The sequence below is a fragment of the Chroicocephalus ridibundus genome, chromosome 7 (assembly GCF_963924245.1).
Source record: "Chroicocephalus ridibundus chromosome 7, bChrRid1.1, whole genome shotgun sequence".
In the NCBI taxonomy this organism is placed as follows: Eukaryota; Metazoa; Chordata; class Aves; order Charadriiformes; family Laridae; genus Chroicocephalus; species Chroicocephalus ridibundus.
The window spans coordinates 46,889,140-46,914,502 of NC_086290.1; the positions used below are offsets into that span (position 1 = coordinate 46,889,140).

At 49.0% G+C, this 25,363-nt stretch overlaps 1 protein-coding gene across 9 annotated transcripts in view; it reads right to left on the minus strand.

Annotated features, from left to right (window-relative positions):
- Nucleotides 1-1,578: 1,578 nt before the first annotated feature.
- The window catches only part of TSPOAP1 (TSPO associated protein 1), a 74,290-nt gene continuing 50,505 nt past the window's right edge, over nucleotides 1,579-25,363 (minus strand). For 2 of the 9 annotated variants that reach the window (XM_063341797.1, XM_063341799.1), the window contains exons 20-30: nucleotides 24,908-25,087; nucleotides 20,571-21,689; nucleotides 19,846-19,972; nucleotides 19,538-19,689; nucleotides 19,208-19,376; nucleotides 16,327-16,398; nucleotides 15,914-15,952; nucleotides 14,797-14,900; nucleotides 12,234-12,305; nucleotides 10,958-11,086; nucleotides 1,583-3,572 (exon numbers count right to left, since the gene is read on the minus strand). In XM_063341797.1, the coding sequence (XP_063197867.1) occupies nucleotides 3,357-3,572; nucleotides 10,958-11,086; nucleotides 12,234-12,305; nucleotides 14,797-14,900; nucleotides 15,914-15,952; nucleotides 16,327-16,398; nucleotides 19,208-19,376; nucleotides 19,538-19,689; nucleotides 19,846-19,972; nucleotides 20,571-21,689; nucleotides 24,908-25,087 (2,379 nt within the window). In that variant the 3' untranslated portion in view covers nucleotides 1,583-3,356. Of the gene's footprint in view, nucleotides 3,573-7,477; nucleotides 7,542-10,957; nucleotides 11,087-12,233; nucleotides 12,306-14,796; nucleotides 14,901-15,913; nucleotides 15,953-16,326; nucleotides 16,399-19,207; nucleotides 19,377-19,537; nucleotides 19,690-19,845; nucleotides 19,973-20,570; nucleotides 21,690-24,907; nucleotides 25,088-25,363 lie in introns of all 9 variants that reach the window. The other 7 variants (XM_063341800.1, XM_063341798.1, XM_063341803.1 and 4 more) reach the window with 6 other exon arrangements.

The window sequence follows — 25,363 nt, forward strand, 5'->3', positions numbered from 1 at the left end:
ATTATTGGGTCACTGATGACTTTTGTCGCTTAAGTCTGCTTCAGAAGTCATGGAAATTCCTTCCAGCATTCATACCTGCCACGACTTTATAACTTCAAGACTTTCAGTCCATCCTTGCTCTGACTCCTGGAGGAGACAGTGGTCCACTGCGATAGCAAGATCCTCCTGGAACATTTCTCTCTAAGGCGCAGCAGCTTCCCAACCGAGCCCCTCCTGTCAGGGGAATCCTGCAAAATCCCTAAAAAAAGACCAGTGACTTTTGCCACCTTGGCTGAATTCCCAGAGGACCAAGGTGAAGGTCTGCCACTCCACACAACCGACCCAGCATTTAGGTGCAGAGGCGCACGTAACGCCGCAGATCCCGGTTTCAAGTGCCCACGTTTCCACGGGTGGGACTATGAGGCATCAAGTACTCAATGAGTCTAAGAGCAAGGTACCGAGCCAAGACCTGTGGTCTGACTTCAGAGCTTTTGTGGTTTCCTTATTTTTCCCTTCTTTTAGCATTAGTATATTGTGGCATGTAAAGAATATCACCCAGCTGAACCGTTCCACATGGATGAAGGGAGAAAACCACCTTTTTTCTTCTCCTTTCTTGGGGTCACATGCCACAGACAGCAGCTTTGCCCAGTTCCACATGTCTTCTAGGCAAACAGGCAGAAAAACTGCAACTCCTAGCAAGACTGGAGCAAAGCTCAGTCTGTCTCCAGCATCTCCACCCCTCCCCTGCCGGATCAGAGGGAGCACACAGGGTTGAGGCCCTGCAGAATGGAGCAGGCTAGAGCAGGTCCTCACAGGAGGACTGGACATCGAGTAGCCCAAGACTCGTGTGTCTGCTGTGGTGGCACTACAACAATCGACACCAGTAATAATGGCATTTTTGATAATACACATTTAGATGCTTGCACAGGGCAGCGCTCCCCAAAACAACCCCGAACTGGGAGACGCAGAGGCAGCAAAGCCTCTTCTCTAGGCGTAGCACTGACTGAGAGCTCCTAGCGGGAGGCTGTTAACCTCTTGGGTAAGAAACACGGGAGAAGACCCTTGCAACAACCTCTAAGCAGCTGCTGGTGGTGCTTGGACAGATCCTGCTGGCTGGACAGGACCAGTCACCACCGGCACAAGATGTGCCTGGACTCTCTGGAAGTTGCATTAGATGTTTAGGAAGCCTGTAAGCGGACTGTGGATTCCAACTACAAGATCGTCGTAGTGGGGCAGGTCTCTACTGGGGCCATTTGTTCTCACAGGTTATTGTCTCAGTCTGTCACTCGAGCACAGCAGTGGCTGTGTCAGAAGACACGGTAACTGCGGAGAGTTGGTCCATCCCAGCCAACCTGCCCTGCCAGCACAGCACGAAAAGCCAACTTCTGCAAGGGCTACACAGATCTTCTCCACAGGTATGTGCTCCCAGCCTGGCTCGAAGGTGGGTCGCTGTGCTGGAGCAAAAAATGGAACACACCAAAGCATCTGAAACTTAAAAAGTAAAAGCTGTATTTGTAACAAAACTCACCATTGACGCCTTATTTTTTGTTCTTTTCTAAAAATGAAATCATCAGAGAATGAAACACTGGTCTGGACATCATACCTGATGCTGCTTTCACTGCTCGGCCCCAGGGACACAAGAGGACAGTGTGAGTGCACCCATGTGGGCCAGGTGCTCCTGGCAGCCTCGGGCCCTGCAACGCCTCTGCAGAAGGCGTCAGCATCAGGACACCTGCTTCAACCCCCTGCCCTTCGCTTCATATCCAGGAGCAACCACACATGGGTAACACCAAAGAGCACAGAACAGGACTGCAGGAAGAAATCCGGCTGTGCGGGTCCCCCTGGGACTTGGTGGCACCTGCAGGGAAGGGGTCCAGCACCCAGATCCAGGGGCTCACGCTGCATGAAGCCACCCAGGCAGTGCCACAGGGCTACCTGTGTGTCCAGCTCAGGTCTGGATAGGGTATGACTGTGCTCAGGCACAGTATAACACCGCGTAATGACACCATGGTGCTTTCTCCTCCAGGATTAGGTCTCCGAAACAGGAAAGGCAAAGACTTGTCACGCCCAGAGAAGGCAGCTCGCCCCATGGTCACAGGAAAGGCGGGCTCCTATACGAAGTGCCGCACAGCATCCTCACGGTGCAAGTGATTGCTATCATGTTCCCGTTTGCCCCCCGAAGAAGCAGCACTGCATCTTTTGCTTTTTTAAGGAAAAATGTATTTTTGTGAAAATAGACTTTATTATAATAAAATTTGATATTAAATAAAAACATACCGTATCACCAACACTCGTGGACGCTGTGCTGGCATCATTCACATACCTCACGTAACTGTCCTTCTCAAAACAAGTACCCCACTGAAACATGCAAAGAAACAAACACTGAAAAGGATAGAAACCATGTAGTACAAAACTCTCCGTGGCTTAGAAAGGGATGTGTCTTAACTCAAGGAACACATCATCTCATATGAAAATAGCTGCAAACTCTCCATCCCCAGCTCTGCTCTCCAAACGCTCCCACTCAGGAGCGGCCCACTGAAACAGACAAATAAAACCGCAAAAGAGGCAGACGAAAAATAAATACATAAATAAATAGGTAGGTAAATAAATAAACAAACAAACAAACAAATAAATAAATAAATAAGGCGGAGTCCCCAGCCAGTGTGTGGTCAAGGTGAACCAGCCAAGAGCAGCTTACAGCAGCTCACCCCACAGGCAGAAGCATCGACCCCCTTCAGGGTATCGCTCCTTCCTCCCTGGGAATCCTCGTGCCGAAACATGACTGAGGCAGTGTGGGATGCTCCTAGGCACAGCTGCGTATTTACAGGTTTACAGTACAAATAACTCACTCGTCAGCCCAGAGACAGCAAAGGGGATTCATGGGAACAGAAAAGTGCAAATTTTCTTTGCAGGAAGTGAAGGAGTTGACACAACCTCCTGTGGACCAGAGAAATACCAGGGTGTGTAGTACAAGGGATATCTTCCTAAGGGGCCGGGGCTTTGCTGGGAAAAGCCATTTAGCTAACGTACAGCCAGAATATAATTTTTAAATTAAAATATTTACAGGGAACCGGTGCATTGAGGGCTGCATGGAGCAGGACACACTACTGTGGAGGTAGCTGTATCCTAGAGCTGAGGCCTCACACACCCCAGTACCGTGACACTGCGTTCAGAGCCACTGCCCACGCGGCGTGGGCACCCACAGCTGGGCTCTCAGCAGAGACCACCAGCGCACAGACCCACTGAAGAGTTTTCTCTATTCAACATACACTTTTTCCCTATGAAAATACTCTAATCGGCTTATTGCAGAGGGCTTCTGAATTTTCAGTCCCTGTGTGGACTACACAGGCAGTCCTCACAGAACAATAAATCCCTTGTTAATTTTTCTTACTGGACCCAAGTTTTTTGAAGAGCTTTTTTCCTTTGAAGAAGAAGCCTCTCTTCTTTTTACTCTGACCAGGTACATCGCTGCATTTGAGAAGGGCCAGCGATGCCTGCTCTGGACACTGCTCGCCCATGACAAGGCAGGAAGGTGGTAGAGTAGGAGGAGTTGGTGAGGAGTCGCTCTGATCAACGGACCCATCTGGAGTTAACTGAGGGGGAAAAAGAGAAAAGAAAAAAGCAGAAGTTAGAGCTGATGAAGGACATTACACCCACATAAACCTCAGAGAACCCTGCCTTCTCCCCGCTGGTCCATCCCTCACCCTGCAAGGCTCAGCTCCTCCACACAGTTGCAAATCCAGTTAGGAAATTTCCAGTGGACTTATAAACCTTTCTGTACCCACTACTCAGACCCTGCCTGAGCTCAGACATTCTGAAATTCCTTAACTTTGGGGTAAGAACAGGACAGCAGAAAAGCCCCACTGAGGACTTCGTGAAAGATGCTGCTTCCCAGCTGAAGACGCTGTAAGTGAAGCACCTCCTGAGGGCAGGGATGGACACATCCTGATCCATCCGCGTATGTCTGCTGGCTGCCTGGGCAGCCTGGTGGGCCCCCAGCACGCTCTGGGACAGAGGCGGGACATTCAGAAAAACCTGACATAATAAGAAGAAGGGCTGCGCAAGACCTTCAGAAGTTCAGGGACGCTGGCTAAGCTGGAAGGCTTCTGCAACCGTGGCCACGGTCTGTCACTGTAATAAGAGAAATATGGAGTCTTGCAAGGCTGCTCAGCACCCATCAGATCTAGTCGCAGGAGGGGCAGAAAGCAAAGTCTGATGCTCTGCAGTGGCACCAATAAGGGAGAAAAAAGTTCACAATGGAGCAGGACTTGGAGAAGAAGTCTTGTATCAAGTGGCACACAGCAACTGACACGTGTTCCTAAGTCACCTGAGCATTTGAGGGCGTTAACTGGGATCCTCAGTCCCAAATGATGCACTCTGTGCTGCTCCTTCTGGAAAGGACTATCGGAAATCAGAAAGTGCCCTGGTCCTGGGCTCAGTTTCCTCTTTGCAAATTACTAATGGCAGGTCAGTTCCCAGCAGCAGCCGTCTTGCCATGATCTCCTCTCGTTGGGTTTCGGTTTCCAGACAGTGACCATTTCTGATCTGGCAGGGCAAGCTTTCCCAAGAAGCTGCAAAGTTCACTAGGGAAGAGGCTCTGGATTTCTGGGGTACCAGAGAGCATTTGTCCCACTGCCTTCTCTTCCACACAGCTTTCAAAAACCAGCATCTTCCAAGCTCCCAGGCTGTACATCCGACCTTGGCATTCCCCAAAATACAACCTGACGGAGGCTGGAGCTGTGCCAAGGAAGAGCGCTCTTCCTTGGCACATCGAAACATCATGCCCTCATCACCTCCCTGCTTGCGTCCCCCTAAGAGAGTCGAGTGCATGTCCCCTAAGGGTCTGTAAGCAGCCACAGCTCCAACAGGGAAGATGAGTTACTGACACCAGCAGCAGGATGCTCTGCCTGGGGAGGAAGCATTACGGAAGAGCGAAGACATTAGCCTGGCACAGCAAACACGGGAGAATCCCAGCAGCTGCAGTTCGCTGTCAGGAGCGGACGTGCTCTGGTCCTGCTCCCACACTCCGCCTGGGGAAAGCTGCTGAGTCAAGCAGACGCACAGACGTAACGTTACTGCCATAGCTGGAGCACAATCATACTTTATGTGCTCTGGCTTAGTTTATTTAAACTTTCCTGGGGTCAGAAGCAAAAGCAGCACTGCTCTGTCACCCCACTGCTGTTTCAGGACCCCACCTCCTGTGTGACGAAACGCACAAAAAGTGGCTGTGACCTCTTCTCCCCTCACAGGTTGAAGATCTGCTGCCGTACTCCAGTTGCTTCACTCTGCTGCGGGAAGGAAGAAAGCACTTCTGGTACAAGATGAGCAGAAACCTCTTCTCGAGAGTCACGCTCAGTACGTGCAATACCTATAAAGTCAGCCCTGAGCAGACAGGAGCACAGGACTTTAGGGAGCTCTGTCTTGGTGTGAACATACGACCCTTCCCAACTCCAGAAAGCTGAGAGTCAACTACTGTCTTGCAGCAATCACTTCAAACTGTCTCAAGTGTCAGTGCCATCAGACTCCCTCTTACCTGAACTCAAGCTCTCTGGCTACCAGGGACAGAGATTTAACTCCTCGCCATCCCTCTTCGTTACAGTAAACAATAGTGGCTAATTTTTCCTGAAATCCCACTCTGTTTTCACCTGGAAATCTTGTTCCATACACTTTCGGAGGCACTTCTACGGCTCTCCAGATATGCAGCGTTGTGTTGAAAGGCCAGCTACTGCCGAGGCCATGCTTCAGAGGGCTTGAGGGCACAGCCTGGCCCTTGTGAAAGCTGCGCTCCGCCTGCAAGCTCCGCTCCTCCAACTAATGCTGCAGCATCAACCGCAATCTTCCTATCTCCTGGCAGCACGCATGTGCAAGGTGCACGCTTGGTGTTGATGGCCCAAGTGCCAGTCAGGTCTGAGCAGGCTGGAAATAAATCCGAACGAATCTAGGTGAACCATTTCCAGCCAGTAACACAAGATTTACAGAGGCAAAGAGAAAAAGGGAGCCAGATGAGGGTTCACTTGGCAGCGTACTGGATGGGCTGTGTGCAAAGTAAGAATCCCTTGGTTCTGCCCCAGAAACACGTACAACAAAAAAAATCCTTGGATAAAATGCACAAAAGCATTTGGCTACATCAGGAGGGGGTCTCACCAACGCGCAGTGAGTGATCTCCCCTATGAAGCTCAGGCCTTGTGCTGTCTGTCTCAGCAGCCCCAAAGGATGCAGAGCGATGTGAAAGGCCCCTGTGCAGCCACGGCGGCGGAGGCTCCCTGCCCGGGCACCACTGTGAACTGCTTTTCTGGCTAAGGTGGGACAGTTTTAGGGAGGTTCTGAAGTGGCCCAACAAACCTTATAGAATTTCTCCCATGGAGCTATGCATGAAAGACTGCATGCAAAGTGAGGGGCAGGTACCTAGGCCAACTCGCAAAGGTCACAAATTATTTACTGCAATAAGGATACCACAGCATCAACATCATTATCAACTATCCGACAGTTAAAAGGAAGTGACCAGCTGCTTCCTGTCTTTGTGGCCGAGAGTCCTGCCGATTCCCAGCTGTGGTATACGATGCCCAGGCAGATTTCCACACACAGAGGCACTCTCACACACAAGCATGTGGAGGTATTCTCAGAGGTCTCTATATGGCAGAAAAGCAACAGAACCAGTTCACAGATTCATCTGCTAATAGACAAAGGATACTAAAATTAGGGTTTCTTCCCCAAGAGAAACATGAAGGAAAAATGGCTCTGTCGAGATCCCGATAAAAGCTATTAGGGTTGATAAACAGAAGAGTCATGTTAGTTTTCAGGAGGTGGTTTTCAATGCGGTCTCGGGTATTACCGATTTGCACAATTTCAGGAAAACAATGCTTGAAATTAAGGAAAACACAGATCTCCTCCCGCTGCCCCCCAAAACAGGGGTCTCACCCCCCCAGCCCCAGAATTGTTTCTTTAAGTGCTATCAAACAGAACAATTATCCACATAAGGTTGGTTTTAGGGACTAAACGTTACCACTTTCTTAAGTTGATGGTGTGCAGGGGTTTTTCAGGACTATACTCAGGAAAGAGTAAAATCAAGAAGAAGAAAAACCCCACGGGCTGAATATGGGGTGTGCTCAGCCTGAGCAAGGTCCTGCTAAAACAAAGCTAAACAAAGCTTTGGTTGTTGACGTGCTGGAGCAGTGGCACAACAGCCAGGCCGAATTACCAAGCAGGTCTTTCCTAAACCTGAATATCCAGCACAGTCCCATCAGGTTCCCAAAACCACCAGATAATTGTTCCAAACGATTGCATTTTGTGTGCTGACCGGATCACGGCTTGTCTTTAATACCGAACCAAGCCGGCAGGTAAAGGTCTGCCACCAGAGGATTTGAAGCCGGACTTGCTAGCAGAGCCCCAAACCAGCCTGTCAAACTACAAGCAAGGAAAGGAGAAAACTGCAGGTGCAGGACCCTTTAATATGCTAGGCTGGGCGGGAGATTGAGGAGATCTTCTCATACAAACTTACATGGTTGCTCTCTCTCTCTATGTATCATTCATATCTATCACTGGACTCTTCTCTTCCTCATTCTCTGAAGAAAAGAACCATCAGGGGTGCATAATACAGGCAGAAATAAATACATGAAATTAGAATCAAACACTTTCTGTAGGCGCTTTACAATCAGTCTTTGACAGAAACTGCACGTTACTGATGCAAAAATATTCGACAGCCGCAGCATTAAAAACTGCTCTAAGTGGTGAGCGTGAGTGTTTCAGGGCCCTAGCTTGTGATCATAACTTCTTGGATACTCTTCTTTGTGCTGTAATTTTTTATTGCTTAGTTTAATCCCCAAATGTGGTCAGTTCGAAAGTTAAGCTGCTTCACCCTTTTCACTTGCCAGCATTTTAAGATTTACTCGGAAATAATTCGAAACGATCCACCTTCCCCAGTTCAATTTGGAAAGTAAATTGTCCTTATTCTCAGGCCTTTGGCATAGCAGCAGAGAAGGGAAGTGTGAAGAACAGATGGGTGAAAACATCAAATCCAAGAAGTTACAAATGATTTAAAAAAAAAAAATCACTCACGATCATGCTGAAGAAGCTTCTGTTAAGGTTGGAACTACCTTTAATACAAGTCCAAAGCTATGCCGTGATGCCGCGGTGCAGACGTGTGCCCCCTGATGTGTTAGGTCTCAGGCCGGGACGGGTAAATTTGATGGGAGTTTGTTTTGCATGTTTCAAACAACCCTTTAGAGGCTGCTGTGCATCTTTTGCCTTTGGTGATTTTTTTGCATACCCCCCTCTCCCCGCATCCCAAACAGCAGCTGCGAAGGTGTTCCTGTTTGTGTTGTATACGCCAACAACACGCTTCAACAAGCAAGTTCCTGAACTCTATGGAGTGAGTATGTCGCTGGAGTTTGGACAGCCCCAGGCACAGCTCTATCACTGGGAGAGTTCATTCCAGCTCAGGGACGGCCCTTAGAATATGGACTTTGTACAGGAGGAGGTCATCCTCCTGCCTTATCCGTCAGGTGTTCTGCCTGTAGGGTAGGGATGCTGTGATTGCTGTGACAGAGCCAAAAACTCAGTGGGTCAGGCTCTGTCTCTCCTTGCTAATCACTACACGTACACATAGGTATGGTATGTATGTATATAAATGTACGTATGCAACACAAGCCTGGTTACGAGCAGGATAAACGTACCGCTTGTAAAAGAGGGCAAACATGCCCTTCGTATTTGGAAGCCGTTTTAGATAGATCTGGATTTGCAAAGCACAAGCAGGAGGCAGGACTGCAGACAGTTAGAGTGCTAAGCCAGAACCACTCAGGGCAGGTATCGCGGTGAAGCGGGGAGGCAGCAGGACAGGAGGCCGCCTGTCACTGCACAGAAGCAGCCAACAAAAAGTCAGGCCTAGATAGTTAATGTGGATTCCCACCGAAATAAAATTGGCTTCATCATCATCAACTGAATTTTCCAAGTCACATCAATCCTGACCCTAAGGCAACAGCTTCTTGCTCTGCAGAGCCAAGGCAAGGGGAAGCTCTGCTGGATCTCTGACAGAGATCAAAACTGAAACTGAACTGCAGGGCAGCAAGCGGGAGCAGCTCGTGGCTCCTCAGCAGCAGGACAGACAGGACCTTGCTACCCTGTGAGGTCCATGACAAAGCCTGGGACATGGCAGGTCAAACTGGCGTCAGTTCCCTCGCCAGTAAAACAGAACAGTGGGATGCAAACAGGAATACTTGAAATAAGGGCAGACTTGTTGTATATATTACCCTGTTTACCAGCTGAGTTCCTCTCTCTTGCTCGCCCTTAATAAAACACCATTAGCTAAGCCAAACCTTTCACATCTGCAAGGGGCAGATCAGCTCTCCGAGCCCTGAAGGTTGCCTGAACTTCCCCACGGTTTTTGGAAGGACCCAAGCTGGGGCTGGAACAATAACCCCTGGCATCTGAAACAGGCCCTTGTTGCTGCTGGTTGATGCTGGAGAGAAGGATTAGATCCGTAATAAGCTATGCTATGAATTCAACCTGTATTAATTTTACTGGTTCAGGTCTCCTTTGGCACCCTCTGTTCCAATAGATGAGTAACTTGGGAAGAATAAGTCATTTTGAGGGAAACTGAAGAATGAAACCCACTCTGGATGCTTGTTTCCCCCTCCTCTTCCCCGGGAAAGTCAGACCTGTGTAACCTCAGGATAGGAACAGCTAATTAACCTGTGATTCCCCAGCATGGACCAGCACTTCTGGGAAGGGAGGAAAGGGACTGAGTATCCTAAACGGGTAAGCACAAGGGACCCAGGCAACTTCTGCGTTTAGAAGATGATCCAGCAAGCTACCCACAAACCTGACTTCCAACTCAGGCCTGCCACCCGCTCTGCGTAAGAAGGCACCAAGGCTCTGGTGCAGACCCTCTACCCACAAAGCCTGGAATGCCTGGAACCAAGAGAAGGGGCTGCAGGTGAAGCCTAAGGGAGATCAGGCAGCATTTGAAAACAGAAATGGGAGCTGGGTACAGAGAAAAGGGAAGAGCTGAGCATGAAAGATAGGACAAGGAACACTGCAGAGAGCAGGAAAGCTAGGGTGGCACCGGTGGAGAGTTCAGCAGAGGGGGATTCAGGGCCACATACTTCCTTAAGGGCTGGCCCAGAGCCAATCTGGGCCTGCTCTTACACACTTTTATGGGTCTGCCACCACTTGATGGTGCCAATACCTTCCCAAGAACCAAAGGTTGAGTACATGTGAGCTGGGACAAAGCTATGTTCCTCCCTGCCTCCCACTCTCTAGAATGACACAGCATATGAGGTCCAGGAGTGACCAGGGAGGTGCTACACTTTTGGCCTCACCCACGGAGGACTGACTGAATGTGGCAGATGACCCAAATCTTCCACTTAAGCATTTGTTTCAAGAGTATCAGCAACATAATGCTCAACCTTTGAATTCCCTGCATCGGTGGGATGCTTTCAAAGCCTTAGGATCCATCCCACAGATCTTTTGTGAAACTCCCCAACGTGTTTTGAATTCATCTGGAAGCACCTCGGACAGGACTAAGATACATCTAACTGAGGATGGGTGGAAGAGCATTGGTGTTTGGGTGTCGATAACTCCAGAACTCTTTAGTTCTGAGGTATGAGCACATCTGAGGGATTCCATGTGTCCAGGGAGCGGGCTGAACTGCTTTGCTTGCAGCAGGATTCCACCACTGACCCTTTTGTGGATCTAAAGAATTTGCTGGTGGGACCTGGGATGCTCTTTGCTCACCTGACCATAGTGAGACTGAGGCCCCAGTGGATGTTGTTGCTTTGTGCCTCTTTTTTGCATTATAGAAAGTCTTCAAGAAGAGCGGCTAGCACCCCCGTCTAAACTTTTGAGCATCTCCCGTGGGATGAACTGAAGCTGCATGCAATAATTTAATTTATTCCATCAGACGCTGCATGCTGTGCAAAGCCCAGTCTCCGGCCGCATCACAGTCCAGATGTCTGTACTATGCAGAGTCACACAATCTTACCTGGCTCTCAGCGCTCAGCGGAAAAGCTTCTTTATCTTTTGCATGAATTTCCTCAACCATGCCTCCATCCGAAGTCACAGCTTCCAAGAAGTTAGATGGGACAAGCCCTCTCTGCTGGTTCAGCTCTCCCTGCAAGATCAATATTCATTGCTCACGTCATGTTTCCTGGCTGATGGAGAAATAATAAACAGAGGAGCAGTCCCATGCAGAAGCGGCTAGGCTATGGTGTGAGAGAAGCCCAGGAACGCACTCAGGTTGGAAAGATCCTCAGCAAATTTCATGACTCACATTCTTGCTTAGTTGTGGAACAATTCGGAGTGCAAAAACACAGAGGAGAGTAAAGGAAGAAAAGGTGGCAGCGAGCCATGACAAATGTCTTCCAGCAACATGCTCACTTCTACAAACTCAAAAATTTCCATGCTGTCCCAGACGCAACTGGACAGTAGTGGCTGTGTCACGGGCTTTCTAAAGGCATTTGATTTGCTCTGGTATTTCTTTATTCTTTTAAAGAATGAGGTCCTACTGGTACAATGCCTGTAGGTATCGTCTCTGTGCTCACTAAGGCCCAGAGCTGCAAACCAAGCTTGGCTGTATTCCTAAAAAATTGCCTCCAGTTCAACAGCAAGTGTTTAGGCGAGAGAAAAACAACCCCAGCAATGTTGTTTGGCTGACACTTTAAGGAAGTCAAACAAAGCATTCACAATGATCCCCTCCAGACTTTACCTGGAGCTGAACCTCAACTTTAATGTGTGAAGATACACTGCTTTCTGTGCAGGAAAAGGTGGATGATCCAAGGGCCAAGGATCGTGTCTCGCACACAGCTCGTTGGCAGGCACAGTCCCCAGGTACACACCGTAAATTAAACGGATACCAGTGCTTATTGAAGTGTGGCCGGATGGCGGTCATCATACGTTTTTATTCTTATGGTATCAGTTTAGTCTCCTGCCCTGGATGAGATCATGTGTCTGAGCACTTGGTGACAGATCAGCTTATAGCTGACGTTGATTCAGCTTACATACGTACAGAAAAACGCATCCTAGCCTTCGGGAAATCTGCCGTCAAGTTATGCCAAGACAAACTGAGAACCATTTGGATATTGGGTTTACAGGAGGAGCACAGACTGCCAGAAACCACCGGCCCTGCACTAAGCAGATACGGGTGGGTGTTTATTTCCAAAAGCAGAATATTTTGTTCCCTGATTTATGCTTTCCTGCCACTAGATGGACTCCCACGATTTCAGATGTAGCCACAGGACCTTCCCAATGCCTGTACTTACATAATAGAATCCATCATCGTCCATGGACCCAAACACAGTGATAATGTCCCCGGCACTGAAAGTCAGTTCAGCCTGCAAAGAGCAAGAGAACAACGGTCACAGGAGAAGCACTGCTGGAATTTCTCACCAGAAACTCAAGGTCACCCAGCGCTTCTAGCACAATCTCACCATGAGGGAGGGAGGCCTCTGTGTTAAGACTTGCAGAACCAGGATGTGGGAGAGCAACCGAACTGGGTAAATGTGGAATCCAGGGCTAAGGAAGCATTTCATAAATTAAGACAAGAGCAAAACCTGTTTCTTAAACCAATTTGAAAAGGCTTCAAAATAGTATCTACCCCCTGTTCTGGAAAGGTGTGTTGAGAACAAGCTGAACAAGCACCAGAAATACCTTTCATTTCCTTAAATGTAATTACTAAATCCCGTTCCCGTGGATGAGCCTGTTCTGTATGCAGCGCTCGGGGATTAATCACCAGCAGGAATGCATACAAATGGGAAGATCTGACCTGGAAACAGAACATTACCGCACACCACACGTGACCCTTCACCATCAGATCCGTCTGTCCCGTCACCCGCCCCAGCATGCGCTCCATGGAGCACAAGACCGAAGACAAAGGCATAAGTAGTCTCCATTTTTCTAATGGAAAAAAAAGCTGCTCCACAATAGAAAACGTGGGACACAGGCTGTGTGAAGACACACTGATTTATATGCACTGCACAGAGCATTAGCTGGAAGGGACCTACCTCTAATATATTTACCTTATTATACCCTCAGTACTCAATCTAGCTCTGGAGGCTGCAGGTTCCTCCTGTTGGCTGTGAATTACTTTGTTCTAGCAGAAAGACACTTGTAGGGAACTTCACTCCCAGACACACAGAACGGCACAGCTGATGCTGCTGTGTCTTGGTGCGAGGTCACAAACAGCAGCTGCAGCCTTCTAGCCAAACAGATGACCAAATTTTCTGGGAGTGTGAATGGGGAGCACCTCCAACAATGCAACAGAACCGCACCAGCTTGTTTCAATAATTTGACCTCTGTTCATGGGGAAGGCTCTAGGAATACCAAAGCACTGCAAAAATACAGTTACCTTCTTGACAAGGGCTCAAAAGTGTTCTTTGGCCAGATGTATGAATACCTATACGGATGCTGGTTGATACCTGCTCTCACTGTATCTTTCCCAAGATAATCCACCATCCCTAAAACATTCTGTCCTCAGAGGCAGGCTGTCTTGCTCATGAGATACGCGGTTTGGGAGGCAAGCACTACCTGAACCGTGCCACCTGAACTGTGCCACCTCTTGGCCATACAATCCTTTCTGGATGCATGGAAAGAACCTGAATCCAAAGCTCATGTTTATGTTTGCTCAGAGTAGACTAATGCTGCTATGGAGGGGCAGAGAACAGAGATATTTAGAAGGGTTTTTTTGCAGAAAGGATTCTGCATTGCAATCTTTCCATCTGAAACAGACTTCTCCACTAAAATACTGCTTGGATTTTATGGAGGTAGTGCCTGAAAAGAGGACCGCTCCGTTAAATTAGAACTAAATCTTCTTGCACCAAGACCTATGCAGGCAGTTAACACAAAAGACGTGCTCCAAGACATGCTCACCTGAAGTACCAGAAGTTCATTCATGCTCTTAAGCAGGTGGGTGCTCTGGATCGGTTGCTAACAGCAGGGGCTGCTTCCTCCTGCCCCAGAACTGCTAAATCCTCTCTAAGCACTAGAGGATGCTACGAGGCCATGAGATGCTCACATAGTTTCACTGAGACACATACCGAAAATCATTAGGGGTATGTTGCTTCAGATTCTTCACAGATAACTGAACACTGTGAGAACGCAGGAGAGAATATATCGACAAACTCTACATTTACTCGACTCTGTACTTGGCACTGGTGAGGCCTCACCTCAAGTACTGTGTTCAGTTCTGGGCCCCTCTGTACAAGAGGGACACTGAAGTGCTGGAGCGTGTCCAGAGGAGAGCTACCGGGCTGGTGAGGGGTCTGGAGACCAGGTCATATGAGGAGAGGCTGAGGGAGCTGGGCATGTTTAGCCTGGGGAAGAGGAGGCTGAGGGGAGACCTCATTGCCCTCTACAACTACCTGAAAGGAGGTTGGAGAGAGGTGGGTGTTGGCCTCTTCTCCCAGGTGAATGACAGGACCAGAGGAAATGGTCCGAGGTTGCGGCAGGGGAGGTTTAGATTAGATATTAGGAAGAATGACTTTACTGAAAGAGTGGTCAGGCACTGGAACAGCCTGCCCAGGGAGGTGGTTGAGTCACCAACCCCAGAGGGATTCAAGAAACATCTAGATGTGGCACTTCAGGGCATGCTCTAGTGGCAGAGATTGTAGGGGGGGTTTTGTGTGTATGGTTGGACTCGATGATCTCAAAGGTCCCTTCCAACCGTGAAGATTCTATGATTTTATGACTTCAGCCGACCCCTTTTAGCAGTTCTATTGCCAAGCTATAATCATCTTGGTTTTGATCAAAGTGCTAAATATACAGGGATAGAAGCAAAAAGAGAGAGGAAAAAGAAGCCTGCGAAAGGAGTGAGCAGGGGGTTGTTACCTCTACATCTGCATTGGGAGAGCTCTCCTTAGGGTTATAGTCAAAAACAGCCACCATTCTTCGAGGAGTCAGCAGTTCAGCTTCAAAGTCCTGATGCTTCTGGCCTGCAGGACCAAAATAAAGCAAAATATCCTGAGCTAGAAGTTCTAAGACAACACCCCAAAGCACAGAAACCCCTTTCCTGTTCTTGGAATGGACTGAGCAAAAAGAATACTAAGGGGAAATTGACTGGGGAGAGATCTTAGAGGCCCCAGTAAAGCAGTTTTCTGATCTCCTGTACCACCTTCACAAGCACAGAACTGGCGACATCTCCCCATTCCAGCATCCTGGTGCCCTGTCTATAGATACAGGAATGTTTTGTTTTATTTTATGTTTCCTATTTATACACACACACACAGAGGACAGCAGTCTCTTTACAGTGTCTCAAATGGACATTTCAAATCATTCCACACAATGCTCTGCTAACGAGCTACAAAATTGATCCTCCGAGTGCCAGGGGAACAGCTAGAGACCTGGAGAGCATCAACAGCCCAGCCACAGCAGCCCAGAGCTCAGCACAAAGGCAAGGGCAGGCCTCGTCATCTGGGGAACACGCTGCATTTTCACAACCACCCGCCTGCTCAGCCCCATTACTTACGGACCTGCTCTGAGACTACAAACGCAAAGTCTGGTGTTACAGAAAACACACACTGTCCAGTCCTTCATCTTAGGAATTTAATCGCTGCCTCGGATCAGCACTAGATGGCCTGGCAAGGGGGTTTGCAGGCTCGGCCTCTCCAGACATCAACAGATGACTGTGCACCTAAGCAGCGTGAGCTTAGGTCCTTGGATTTTAGGGACCTTGGATTTCAAGGACTGCAGCACCAGACAAGTAAGAGATTTCCCTGCTTCTCCAAAGCACAACGAGGCATGCCCTCCACCTTCAAACACTCCCTGTTTAGTCAAAAACCACTGCACGCACTACTAAATAAAAGAACAAAAACTCGTCTTTCCTGAGAATGACCATGAAGGAGCACTACAGGGTCTTGCATTGGCTCTTGACCACAAAATGCAACTGTATTACGACCATGCAAATGTACCAAGCCTCTTCTCACAATAAAAAAAGAGCAATTCTCACCTGGATGAGACTTGTACTTCTCCTGTTTATCCAGCCCTGCTGAGGGAAGAAAACATCTCATCAGTGAGAGTTCATCTTTCAACAGCGACCACATGACACAACTGACAAACAACAATAAAAAGAACAAAGACCAAGGCAGCAAACAACAGAAGCAAACTGTTCATGCAACTCAAAGTCTATGCCAGTAACCATGACTCAGGGACGTAACAGGAAGCAGAGCTCAAGCTCCAAAACTATAGAAGACACCACTGTTGTTAAAAACTTAACACCAGCACAGGGATGGTCTCTCTTTCCACTTCCTAGCAGTCGCACAGAGACAAACATCTGAGGGTCCTGTAAGCAAGTAGTAAAAATTCAATGCAGTCTGTAATCCTATCGCAAAAATCAAAGAGGAAGCAGTGGGTGACACAGACCTTTCTTGGAGCGTCTGGGTTTTGGAGGAGGGACGGTTTGGCGGCGTGGAGGTGGAGAAAATGTGCCATTTCCTTAATAAAAAAATCCAAAAAAGCAAATAAATAGACAAGAGAAACAGACAGTGAACGGAAAGTGAAAAGCATCTTGAAGAGTGACCAAGCAACAGAGCAGCATGACATGCTTCCCCTGGGAAGCAGACATCATGACTTCTGTGGGCAAAGCCCAAACCTCCGTTTCTTGTATGTGGACTCAGATGAGGCATGATCCACATCCCAAATACACACAGAAATCCACATTGTATTTACGCCCGTTAGCCATACCACAGTGCACATCAGACAAACTTTGCGGCACTTCACGTTTCAAAAGCAGCATCGTAAGGATAAAACGAAACCTTGTACCATTAACACCTGAAAAATGCCGGGTGAGGAGCACCCCAGCAACTTCCTCAGGTGGGGAGGTCTCTAGCTAAAGCTTCTGCACTTTGCAGGGTCAGTACTGGACGAGTCCCCAGATGAGCCTGCGGAAGGAGTTCCCAGACTAAGGCATTTTCTTAGTTACGAGGCTGTAATATGGGCTCATGGCAGCAGGGAACAACAGAGGTACCTACAGCCCGGCTGCCTAAGGAAACAAGGTTCGCTCTCTGCACGCACACATAAGGTACATCTTTTTCACTACCACCACCCTCCTGAAAACTTTCAAATCCACTACCTTTCCTGAAGTCTTCAGAGCTATTAAGTTCCTTTATTCTTCCAACAGTAAGCAACGGGGCACGAAGGCCACCATGGGCATCTAGCAGTCTCTGGGCACCAGAGGATACATGCAGGAGAAACACTGTGAATGTTCCAAGTGAGGAAAAAAGCCTTACTCAAACCTCTCCTCTCCCTACACATGGGAGAAGCCAAAGGACACAAACCTACCAAAAAAAAATCACATAGCCACAAAGTGAAAGCAACAGCCTCCTTCAACTTGGGGAGGAATAACCCCCCGCACCAGCACAGGTTGGGGCTGACCTGCTGGAGAGCAGCTCAGCTGAAAGAGACCTGGGAGTCCTGGTGGACAACGGGATGACCATGAGCCAGTGATGTGCCTTTGTGGCCAAGAAGGCCAATGGCATCCTGGGAGGATGCATCAAGAAGAGTGTGGCCAGCAGGTGGAGGGAGGTCATCCTCCCCCTCTGCTCTGCCCGGGGGAGGCCGCACCTGGAGCACTGGGTCCAGTTCTGGGCTCCCTGGTTCAAGAGGGACAGGGAACTGCTGGAGAGGGGACAGCAAAGGGCTACCAAGGTGATGAGGGGACTGGAACACCTCTCTTATGGAGAAAGGCTGAGGGATTTGGGTCTCTTCAGTCTGGAAAAAAGATGGCTGAGGGGCGAATCTTATCAACACATAAATACTTAAAGGGTGGGTGTCAGGAGGATGAGGCCAGGCTCTTTTCAGTGGTGCCCAGTGACAGGACAAGGGGCAACGGGCACAAACTTGAACATAGGAAGTTCCACCTAAACATGAGGAGGAACTTCTTTACTTTGAGGGTGGCAGAGCACTGGCACAGACTGCCCAGAGAGGTGGTGGAGTCTCCCAACTCTGGAGACATTCCAAACCCACCTGGACACGTTCCTGTGCCACCTGCTCTGGGTGACCCTGCTCTGGCAGGGGGTTGGATGGGATGATCTCCAGAGGTCCCTTCCAACCCTATAATTCTGTGATTCTGTGACCCCTGCGCTCCTCAGGATCAACCTTCCGGAGAACCTACATTTAGGTGCTGGGCACTGGCAGCCCCTCAGCCTCTACGGCTGGATACTGGGTCTCACTGCAGAGAAATGGAAAGAAGTTTGATCCTTCTCTCTCTTCTTTTTCTTTTCTTTTTTTCTTTTATTGTTTTTCCTCCACTGCCTGTGAGAGGCAATGGAACAGCTTGGTCAGGGCTTACCTTCGCCTCTCTGAGCACCCATCAGACCCACGCCATGCTATTTTACCATGCTGAACTGGTGGGGAAAGAGCGGCCAGCCAAAACAAGAATTTCTTCTTGTTTCATCAAGTGGAGCAGATCAAACAATTGCCACTGGTAGCAGAGAGTACGCAGTGAGGCGCGAGATGAGAGATGGGAGGGATAAGGGTAGGCACTGGGACACCACTATGTTGACAGCCGTCTCGGGGCAGCTCACAGCCACTGAACTGCAGCCTAACTCAGCCCGAGCTGCGACGGCTGCACATCCCCGGGAAGGTTCCTCTCCTTTGAGTCCACAAGTGGGAAGAAACAGGAAAGTCTCTGCAGTGCATAAAGCACAAACCACGTACTTTAGGGAGTGAGTAAGGAGCAGCCCAAGGACCAGGTCTGCTCCCTGTACACTCCTGACTGCCTGCCTTGCTGCCTCACACCCTTCCTTCCCCTTCCTCATGAGTCTTCCCCTGTCATTCTCCATTCCCAAATCCCAGATTCTCTCACCCAAGAGCAGGATCACCCCTGTGGGTTCCAATTACAGAGTTGCAAAACAAAGGAGAGAACACAGAAGTGAAAACTCTTGTTCACATCCTTCAGCTGCTCCTCAAACTAGCGAGGACCAGCCTCACTGACACTCTGTGCTGAGTTCACAGACACGACACCTCAAGCACAGGAGCAGCTCCAGCAACCACAGCCTGGGGCAGCGCAGTGCTGCAGTAGAGTCAGGTATGAATCAAAACCTCAGAGCACCTGCCTCCATCATCCATCGGGACCTCCCTGCTTGCTACTGCAACGGCCTCTAAACAAGCCTTCAGAGCCCGGGGACGACCCCTAGGTGGGCTGCACTGGCCACACAGCTTGATAGCACGACTGAGCTTTCCACGTTTCAGCAAAGAAACACGCTGGCAATAGCCCAGCACACATGTAAAGGCGATACAGTACCTATGCTCTCCATCGGTGTGTCGGCAGGCAGGAACCCTTGCTTTAGCAGCTGCTTCTTGATTTCATTATTCTCCACCTGGACTTCTGACACCATGTTGCAGGGAATGTACCCCTCCCTTCCTCCACATTCACCCCTGTAAAAGCCATCAGCGTCCTTGTCTCCACATACCTGGCAAGGGAAAAAACAGGCCAGAGACTGTTTATGCTGCAGGGACTGAGATGCACAGAGAAAGCAGAAAGGGAAGCTCTGTCTCCCAAGGTTTATGCTGTCCCTAGAACACCAGATGGGTCCATACAGAGTAGGAGACATTCACTAAGGTGTGCTCTTACTTTCAGGATCTGTCCCTCCTTAAACGGGAGCTCCTCTTCTGCCGCATCAGGGTTAGGAGACATAGAAACGGGATCGTAGTCAAAGAGAGCCACAAATATTCTAATGCCATCATCTTTAGCAGAGGTTTCTGAAGCGGTGCTCCTTGGAGGACCTGTGCGCAGACAGGGGACACACCAGAGAGAACGTCAGCATCATTCCCCTGCCATAGCCCTGCACGGCTCAAATACTGCCTCCTGGCCTCTCCCCTGCCACTTCCAATAGCCTCCCTCTCCCCTGCTGCCCAGCTCTCCCCCCCTTGCCCACTCACCTGGGCTAGAGAGCAAAGGTTTCTGCATTTGGCTTCTTCTTACGCTCTTGTTCCCTCTTCTGCTGGGAGCCTGCCAGGCGGCAGTGCCAGGCAGCTCCTGGCCCCTAGGATCTTTATTACCGGCCGCCTGCAACAGGAACCACCAGAGAGTTAGTAGCAGCCTCTGCCTTCAGACTCGTGTGAACAGCGCTCAGCCCAAACAAAGAGCAGTGCATCCAAATGCAACATTCCTCTTCAGGGACACTAGAGCTGAAAATACCAAGGGAGTTGGAAAACAGAACTAAGTACAGGCAGGCACCCTGCCGGGCACCAGTGACAATCCCCTTGGTGAGCGTGAGGATGCAAGAAAGGGCATTTCGGGGGGAGGCAATGACATTACAGTCGTCATCTACACAAAGCTTTCACAAATCAGCTTATTTCACCAGGGATTTTCATTTGGGTCCCACAGCCTCCTGCCGTGGGGAGGAAGACCCAGTGTGAAAAGGAATACTGCATCGGTGACACTCGGTCAGTTAGCAGGAAAAGCAGAAGCAGCTAATACAAGAAAAGCCATGGAGCAGCACAGAACTACAGAATCTCTCAGATATTCTTCCAGACAATCCTAGAGAAGGGTCCTTTCTCCGGACAACACTGAACAAAGCAAGATACAGGCAGGCCAGGGAAGCAGAGGGAAGCTAACGCCACTGCAAGCTGCTTCAAAGCCAGAATAGGAAAAGTCACCCAACCCTTTTGTGCAAGGAGGTGCTACGTATCCCCTTCGAAGGATGTTCGAGCCTCCTTCTCCAGCCAGGTGACTTACAGTCCAGCTCCCAGCCCTGCTCCTCAGAACTGCTCTCACATCTCAGTGCTTCCTTCTCCTGGCAGAAGAATTGCAGGCGCCGGCTCGGAGACCCAGCCCACTCCATACTCTGTTCTTCCATCATCTCCAGTCTGGTCAGGTCCCTTCTGCCATCCACGTGGGCAACCTCAGATTGACTGGAGCAATCACTCCAGTCCCCCTGGCAGCTCTGGGACCTTTCTGGCCACAGCCTGCTCTCAGGAGGCGATGCACAGATCGAATCCTGATCATCTTCAGAGTCATATTCAATGTCTATTTCCAGGCTCCTGGGGCTGGAGCAGCGTGTAGTCATCACAGAAGGTTCTGCAAGCCCTGAAACAACTGCTTTCCTGTGGCTTTTTCGTAAGGTGCCTTGTCTGGCGCGACTGTACATATCAAACCCCTCCTTACCACCAGCACTGCTCACAACGTTCAGCTCCTCCCTGAGGCTAGGAGCTCTGTATAACCCACCTCCCATGGGGCTGCAGTTGCCCAGCAGTCGACTGCAGTGCTCTGTTAAATCATTCTGTCTCTTCCTACCCATCTCAGACCGACTCCGGATCTTCTCTCGACAATTATTTCCCTTCTTCTTGCTCCAAGCAGGACTTGCCCCAGTTCCAGACTTCGGGTCATTCTCCCAGTTCCAGTTTGCCTTCTTCTGACTCCAGGCCAGCTGGACAAAGGCGGGATTCGCATGGTCAGCATCCCCTCTGCTCTCCTTAACAACACGCTCCTCCTGCGGAGTCTGAGCGGACAGATCCGTGGAGGTATTACTCCCATCTGCCTTTAGAAATGGCTCCTTGATGTTAAGTGGCTTCTCTGACCTTCCTGAATGGTAGGTGAGTGTTTCCAAGGAGTCTTGAGGGTCTGCCTTTTCCACCGTAACACACTTCTCATCCTCATCTTCATCCTCATCCTCAGTCACTTCAGGGATGCTAAACAATTTCTTGCTGTGGTTTTTCTGAAGCGGGAGCTCTAGTATCCTCTCCAGAATCTCCTCATCGCTGTCAGTATCACAAAGATCCATCTGTACCCAGCCCCCGAGAAAAGCCACAGCCAGGACAAGCAAAGGGGAAAAAAAGAGGAAATAAACATTAAAAAGAGAGGCAAAGTTACAGCTGATTCCCTCCCAGCACAGCAGTATGGAGCGGCGACGGTGGTCTGCAGCAAAGCAAGGGTAGGAAGCAAAAGATAGCAATGGGTCTTCTGGCAAAAGACAATCAGATGAACTAGCAATGCAGCGGAAAGCGAGAAAGGCCAATGCATGGAAGAGCTCCCTCCCAGCCTCTGCCTCTACACACACAACTATCTGCAGCACCTTTCACCCTGTCCACTCGATTCCCCACAGCTTCAACATCCCCAGCCTGGGATGACAGGGCAGGAGAGACACAGCTCCTCCACGGCTGTTCACTGCAGTGTAGAGCCGATTGGGTTCCCCTCTCCGCAGGGACGAGTCTCACAGCCTTATGCTCACACAAGGACCCACAGTCCTCCCTTACCTCTCTGTCCTCGCACTGGAACAGAAGAAAGTGACTCCGTGCAGCAAGACACCCTTGGAGATGTTGCTGCTATGGGAGGACCTTCCCTAGGCCCTTCCCATCACCTGTCAAGGTCCAGCAGTTTCCTGTCTGCAAATCCAGGTGAACAGACTTGCCATAAACACACATGAAAACCCTCTACATCAAAGGGGTCGCACAGACTTGTATTTCACTTGCAGCTGGGTAAGAGCCTACCAGGTTACATAAAACTTTGGGGAAAATACTGCTGAATTTTAAAATTTGTCTTGGACCAACTGTAGAATTTACGTTTTGTCTCTTACTACATTTATACTAAAATAAAAAGGTAGAATCCCAGATGCACGGTGTAATTTACCGGAGGCCTCTTGTTCAACTTCTCTGACAATTTATATCATGACATGTTCTAAAAACATTTACAATAGTTTACAAAGCATACGTAGCTACTGATGTTTTAAGCTACAGGCATGAGCAGGCCTGTTCAGAGATAATTAAAAACCGAACCACAGTCGGGGGAAAATAAATAAATGCAGTTATAAGCTGCTTATTGATTATTCCAACATCCATAACTTTTTCCAAGTTGGTCTTGAATTATATTTAGAATTGGCTGAAGGGGCCTCCAGAGGTCCGCAGTTCAATCTCCTAACTGCAGCAGGACTGTTGCCAACAGTAAATCGGTGTCTTTGCTTAGCTGAGGCTTGAAAACACAACAAACTGGAGATCCTCACCTCTCTGGGGACCTGTCCCAAGGCTGCACCACCCTCCTGGGAAAGAAGTTTGTGCTCATCTCCAACATGAACCTCCTAAGCAGCAACTCACGACTGCTGCCTCTTTTTACGTCATCTGCCAAGAACAAGACGACTTCGGCGCTCTCGTCCTTTTAACCATCCTTCAGATGGTTGTAGGCAGCTGCAAGATCTCCCGCTAGCCTCCTCTTTGCCAGGCCAAATAAGCTCAGCTTCCTCAAACTCTCTTTAGAGGACACGCGCTCTAGGCTCCCACCTTGTTAGCACCAATTAGGGATACGCAGAGCTTACAAATGCAACCATAAAATAAGTCCAGTAAGACTTATTTCAGCTCTTTACAAAGTTGTGGGGCTTTCACTTTCGAGTTTTAATATAATAAATGGTTTCAGAAATTAAACAACTACTTTGAGGGTAAACATTTTAAAAGCAACACCCCTCCGTTCTTTCATCCCCCAAATCCTGACAGAGTTGGCTGAGGAGTTTTGAGGTAACGCAAAATGTTACCAAATATGCAGAATCCTAGAGAAGAGCCCTGCTGAGACCTGGCCTGCTTCGCTCACCGTCTTCCTTCACTCTGTAAGGCAGCGTTGGGAGCTCTGTGCCCTAAAGCTGCCTGCCCCGATGCCCTCTCCCCATTCAGCATCTTGTCACGCTCACGCTCTCAACTTGTCACTGCCAGAACGGAAAACAATCACTTTACCAGATCAAGAAGCCCCACTTTGCTCAATTCAACAGGATGTGCATGGGGTTTTGGCGTTTCTTTTTCAGAAAAAAAACAACAAACCAAACCCCCCAAAATGTCCAGGCCAATAAAACATACAGGAAAGAGAGACAAAGAACGGTGTTCTTTACTGTTCTTATTTCCGCTTTTCTCCTTCCAGGGAAACTGTTTTTCTTCCATTTTGTTCCGGTGCAATCCCAACAACTGGAAGCCCTTTCGACAACTCCTTCCCAGGCAGCGCCAGCATCTCCAGCCACCAGGCTCTCCTGGGGCTCCTGACACGCTGCACTTGCAGGTCCGACCTCCCCACCCAGGAAGCAGAACTCCCTTCAGAAGGAGAAAAGGAGCAGCGGCAAATGTCCTCCAGAAAAAGTTACGCTGCCTACTACCGAGCATTTAATGCTCACCAGACTCAACCCATCTTTGCTGCAGCCACACGGGTCAGCATCAACAAACCACAGATGTTCTTTGGTCACATGAAAAAAAAAAAACAAACAAAGGGGGTGCTATACAGGCATATTTCCTGCAAATCTTTCTAATTTCTCACTCAACCTCAGTACTTTCCCTCACGCACATGCATCTCAGCTGCTGTAATTTCTATGATTACATACTGCTTTCCAGACGTGCAGCTTTAAGCACACACACTAGCTAGCTTTAACTGCTTGAACGCGTAACACGAATTAACACGATCACTCACAGTTCAACTCAGCCAGTATTTTCTCACTTGTAACACCTGAGCTGCGAAGCCACAGCTCTGTGCCTACAAGCCATCCGTTCCTACACAGAGCACCAAGGTCTAAGGAAAATGATCCGCGCCAAGTTATTCACATCCAGGAGTGTTTGCAGGGCCGAGGCCAAAATATTCTGTGTCTGTTTTGCCTTAGGAGAGAAGGTGGGTTGACACAGGATCTACAGATGGGCGGACTTTACAGATTCCTGTGTGCTCACTGTTTATATCTGTATTAAGAACTTGATCAATAGGATTGATTTTTAACCCTGGGTTCTAAAGTTCGCATTACACTGTGTGTTTTTCCAACTAATTAAACCCTGGGTACATTCATTACATATAAACACCCTTCCCTCTCACAAAGAGCTTGCATTTTCACTAGCTTAAGACAGCACTGGGAGTAAAAGCGGAGCAGGCGGACACTTAGCCAAGCACTGGTGAGAGCGCTGGGCTCAGACCGGCACCTCCTCCTGTGAGCTGATGACATGGGATGGCTGCACTGGCGCTCCCCGCAAGCATTACTCCGCTACCAGTTACCTTTTCCCCATTCTCCCGGTAACATAGCTCTCTCTGGTCCCACTTCTTCTCTTCCAGAGCTTCTGAAGACAGTTCATCTTCTTCCTCCTCTTCCAAAATATCTGAAAGGTCGGAACTACGGTTGTGCTCAGCAAAAAGGGCCAGCTGTCGTCTTCCCATTTCAGACATTTTTTCTTCTTGCTATTGAAAAGCAAAACAGATTTCCTCAGTCCTCCCAGGCACTCTATTTCAGCAATAAAGTAACATTTTACCTTTCTCTCGTACTCAGCTAAGGTGTGGCAGAAAATAAACTGGGCAGCACCCAACGCGGCAATTGGCACGTGTGTACACAAACACACACGACACACAAAACCAGCAGACATGTTTTATAGCCTGCAGAAGAACAGTACTGCGTAAGACTAAAACCGAGGGGTGTCATATCCAAACCACGTCCCTCCATGGGCAGAGACATTCAAC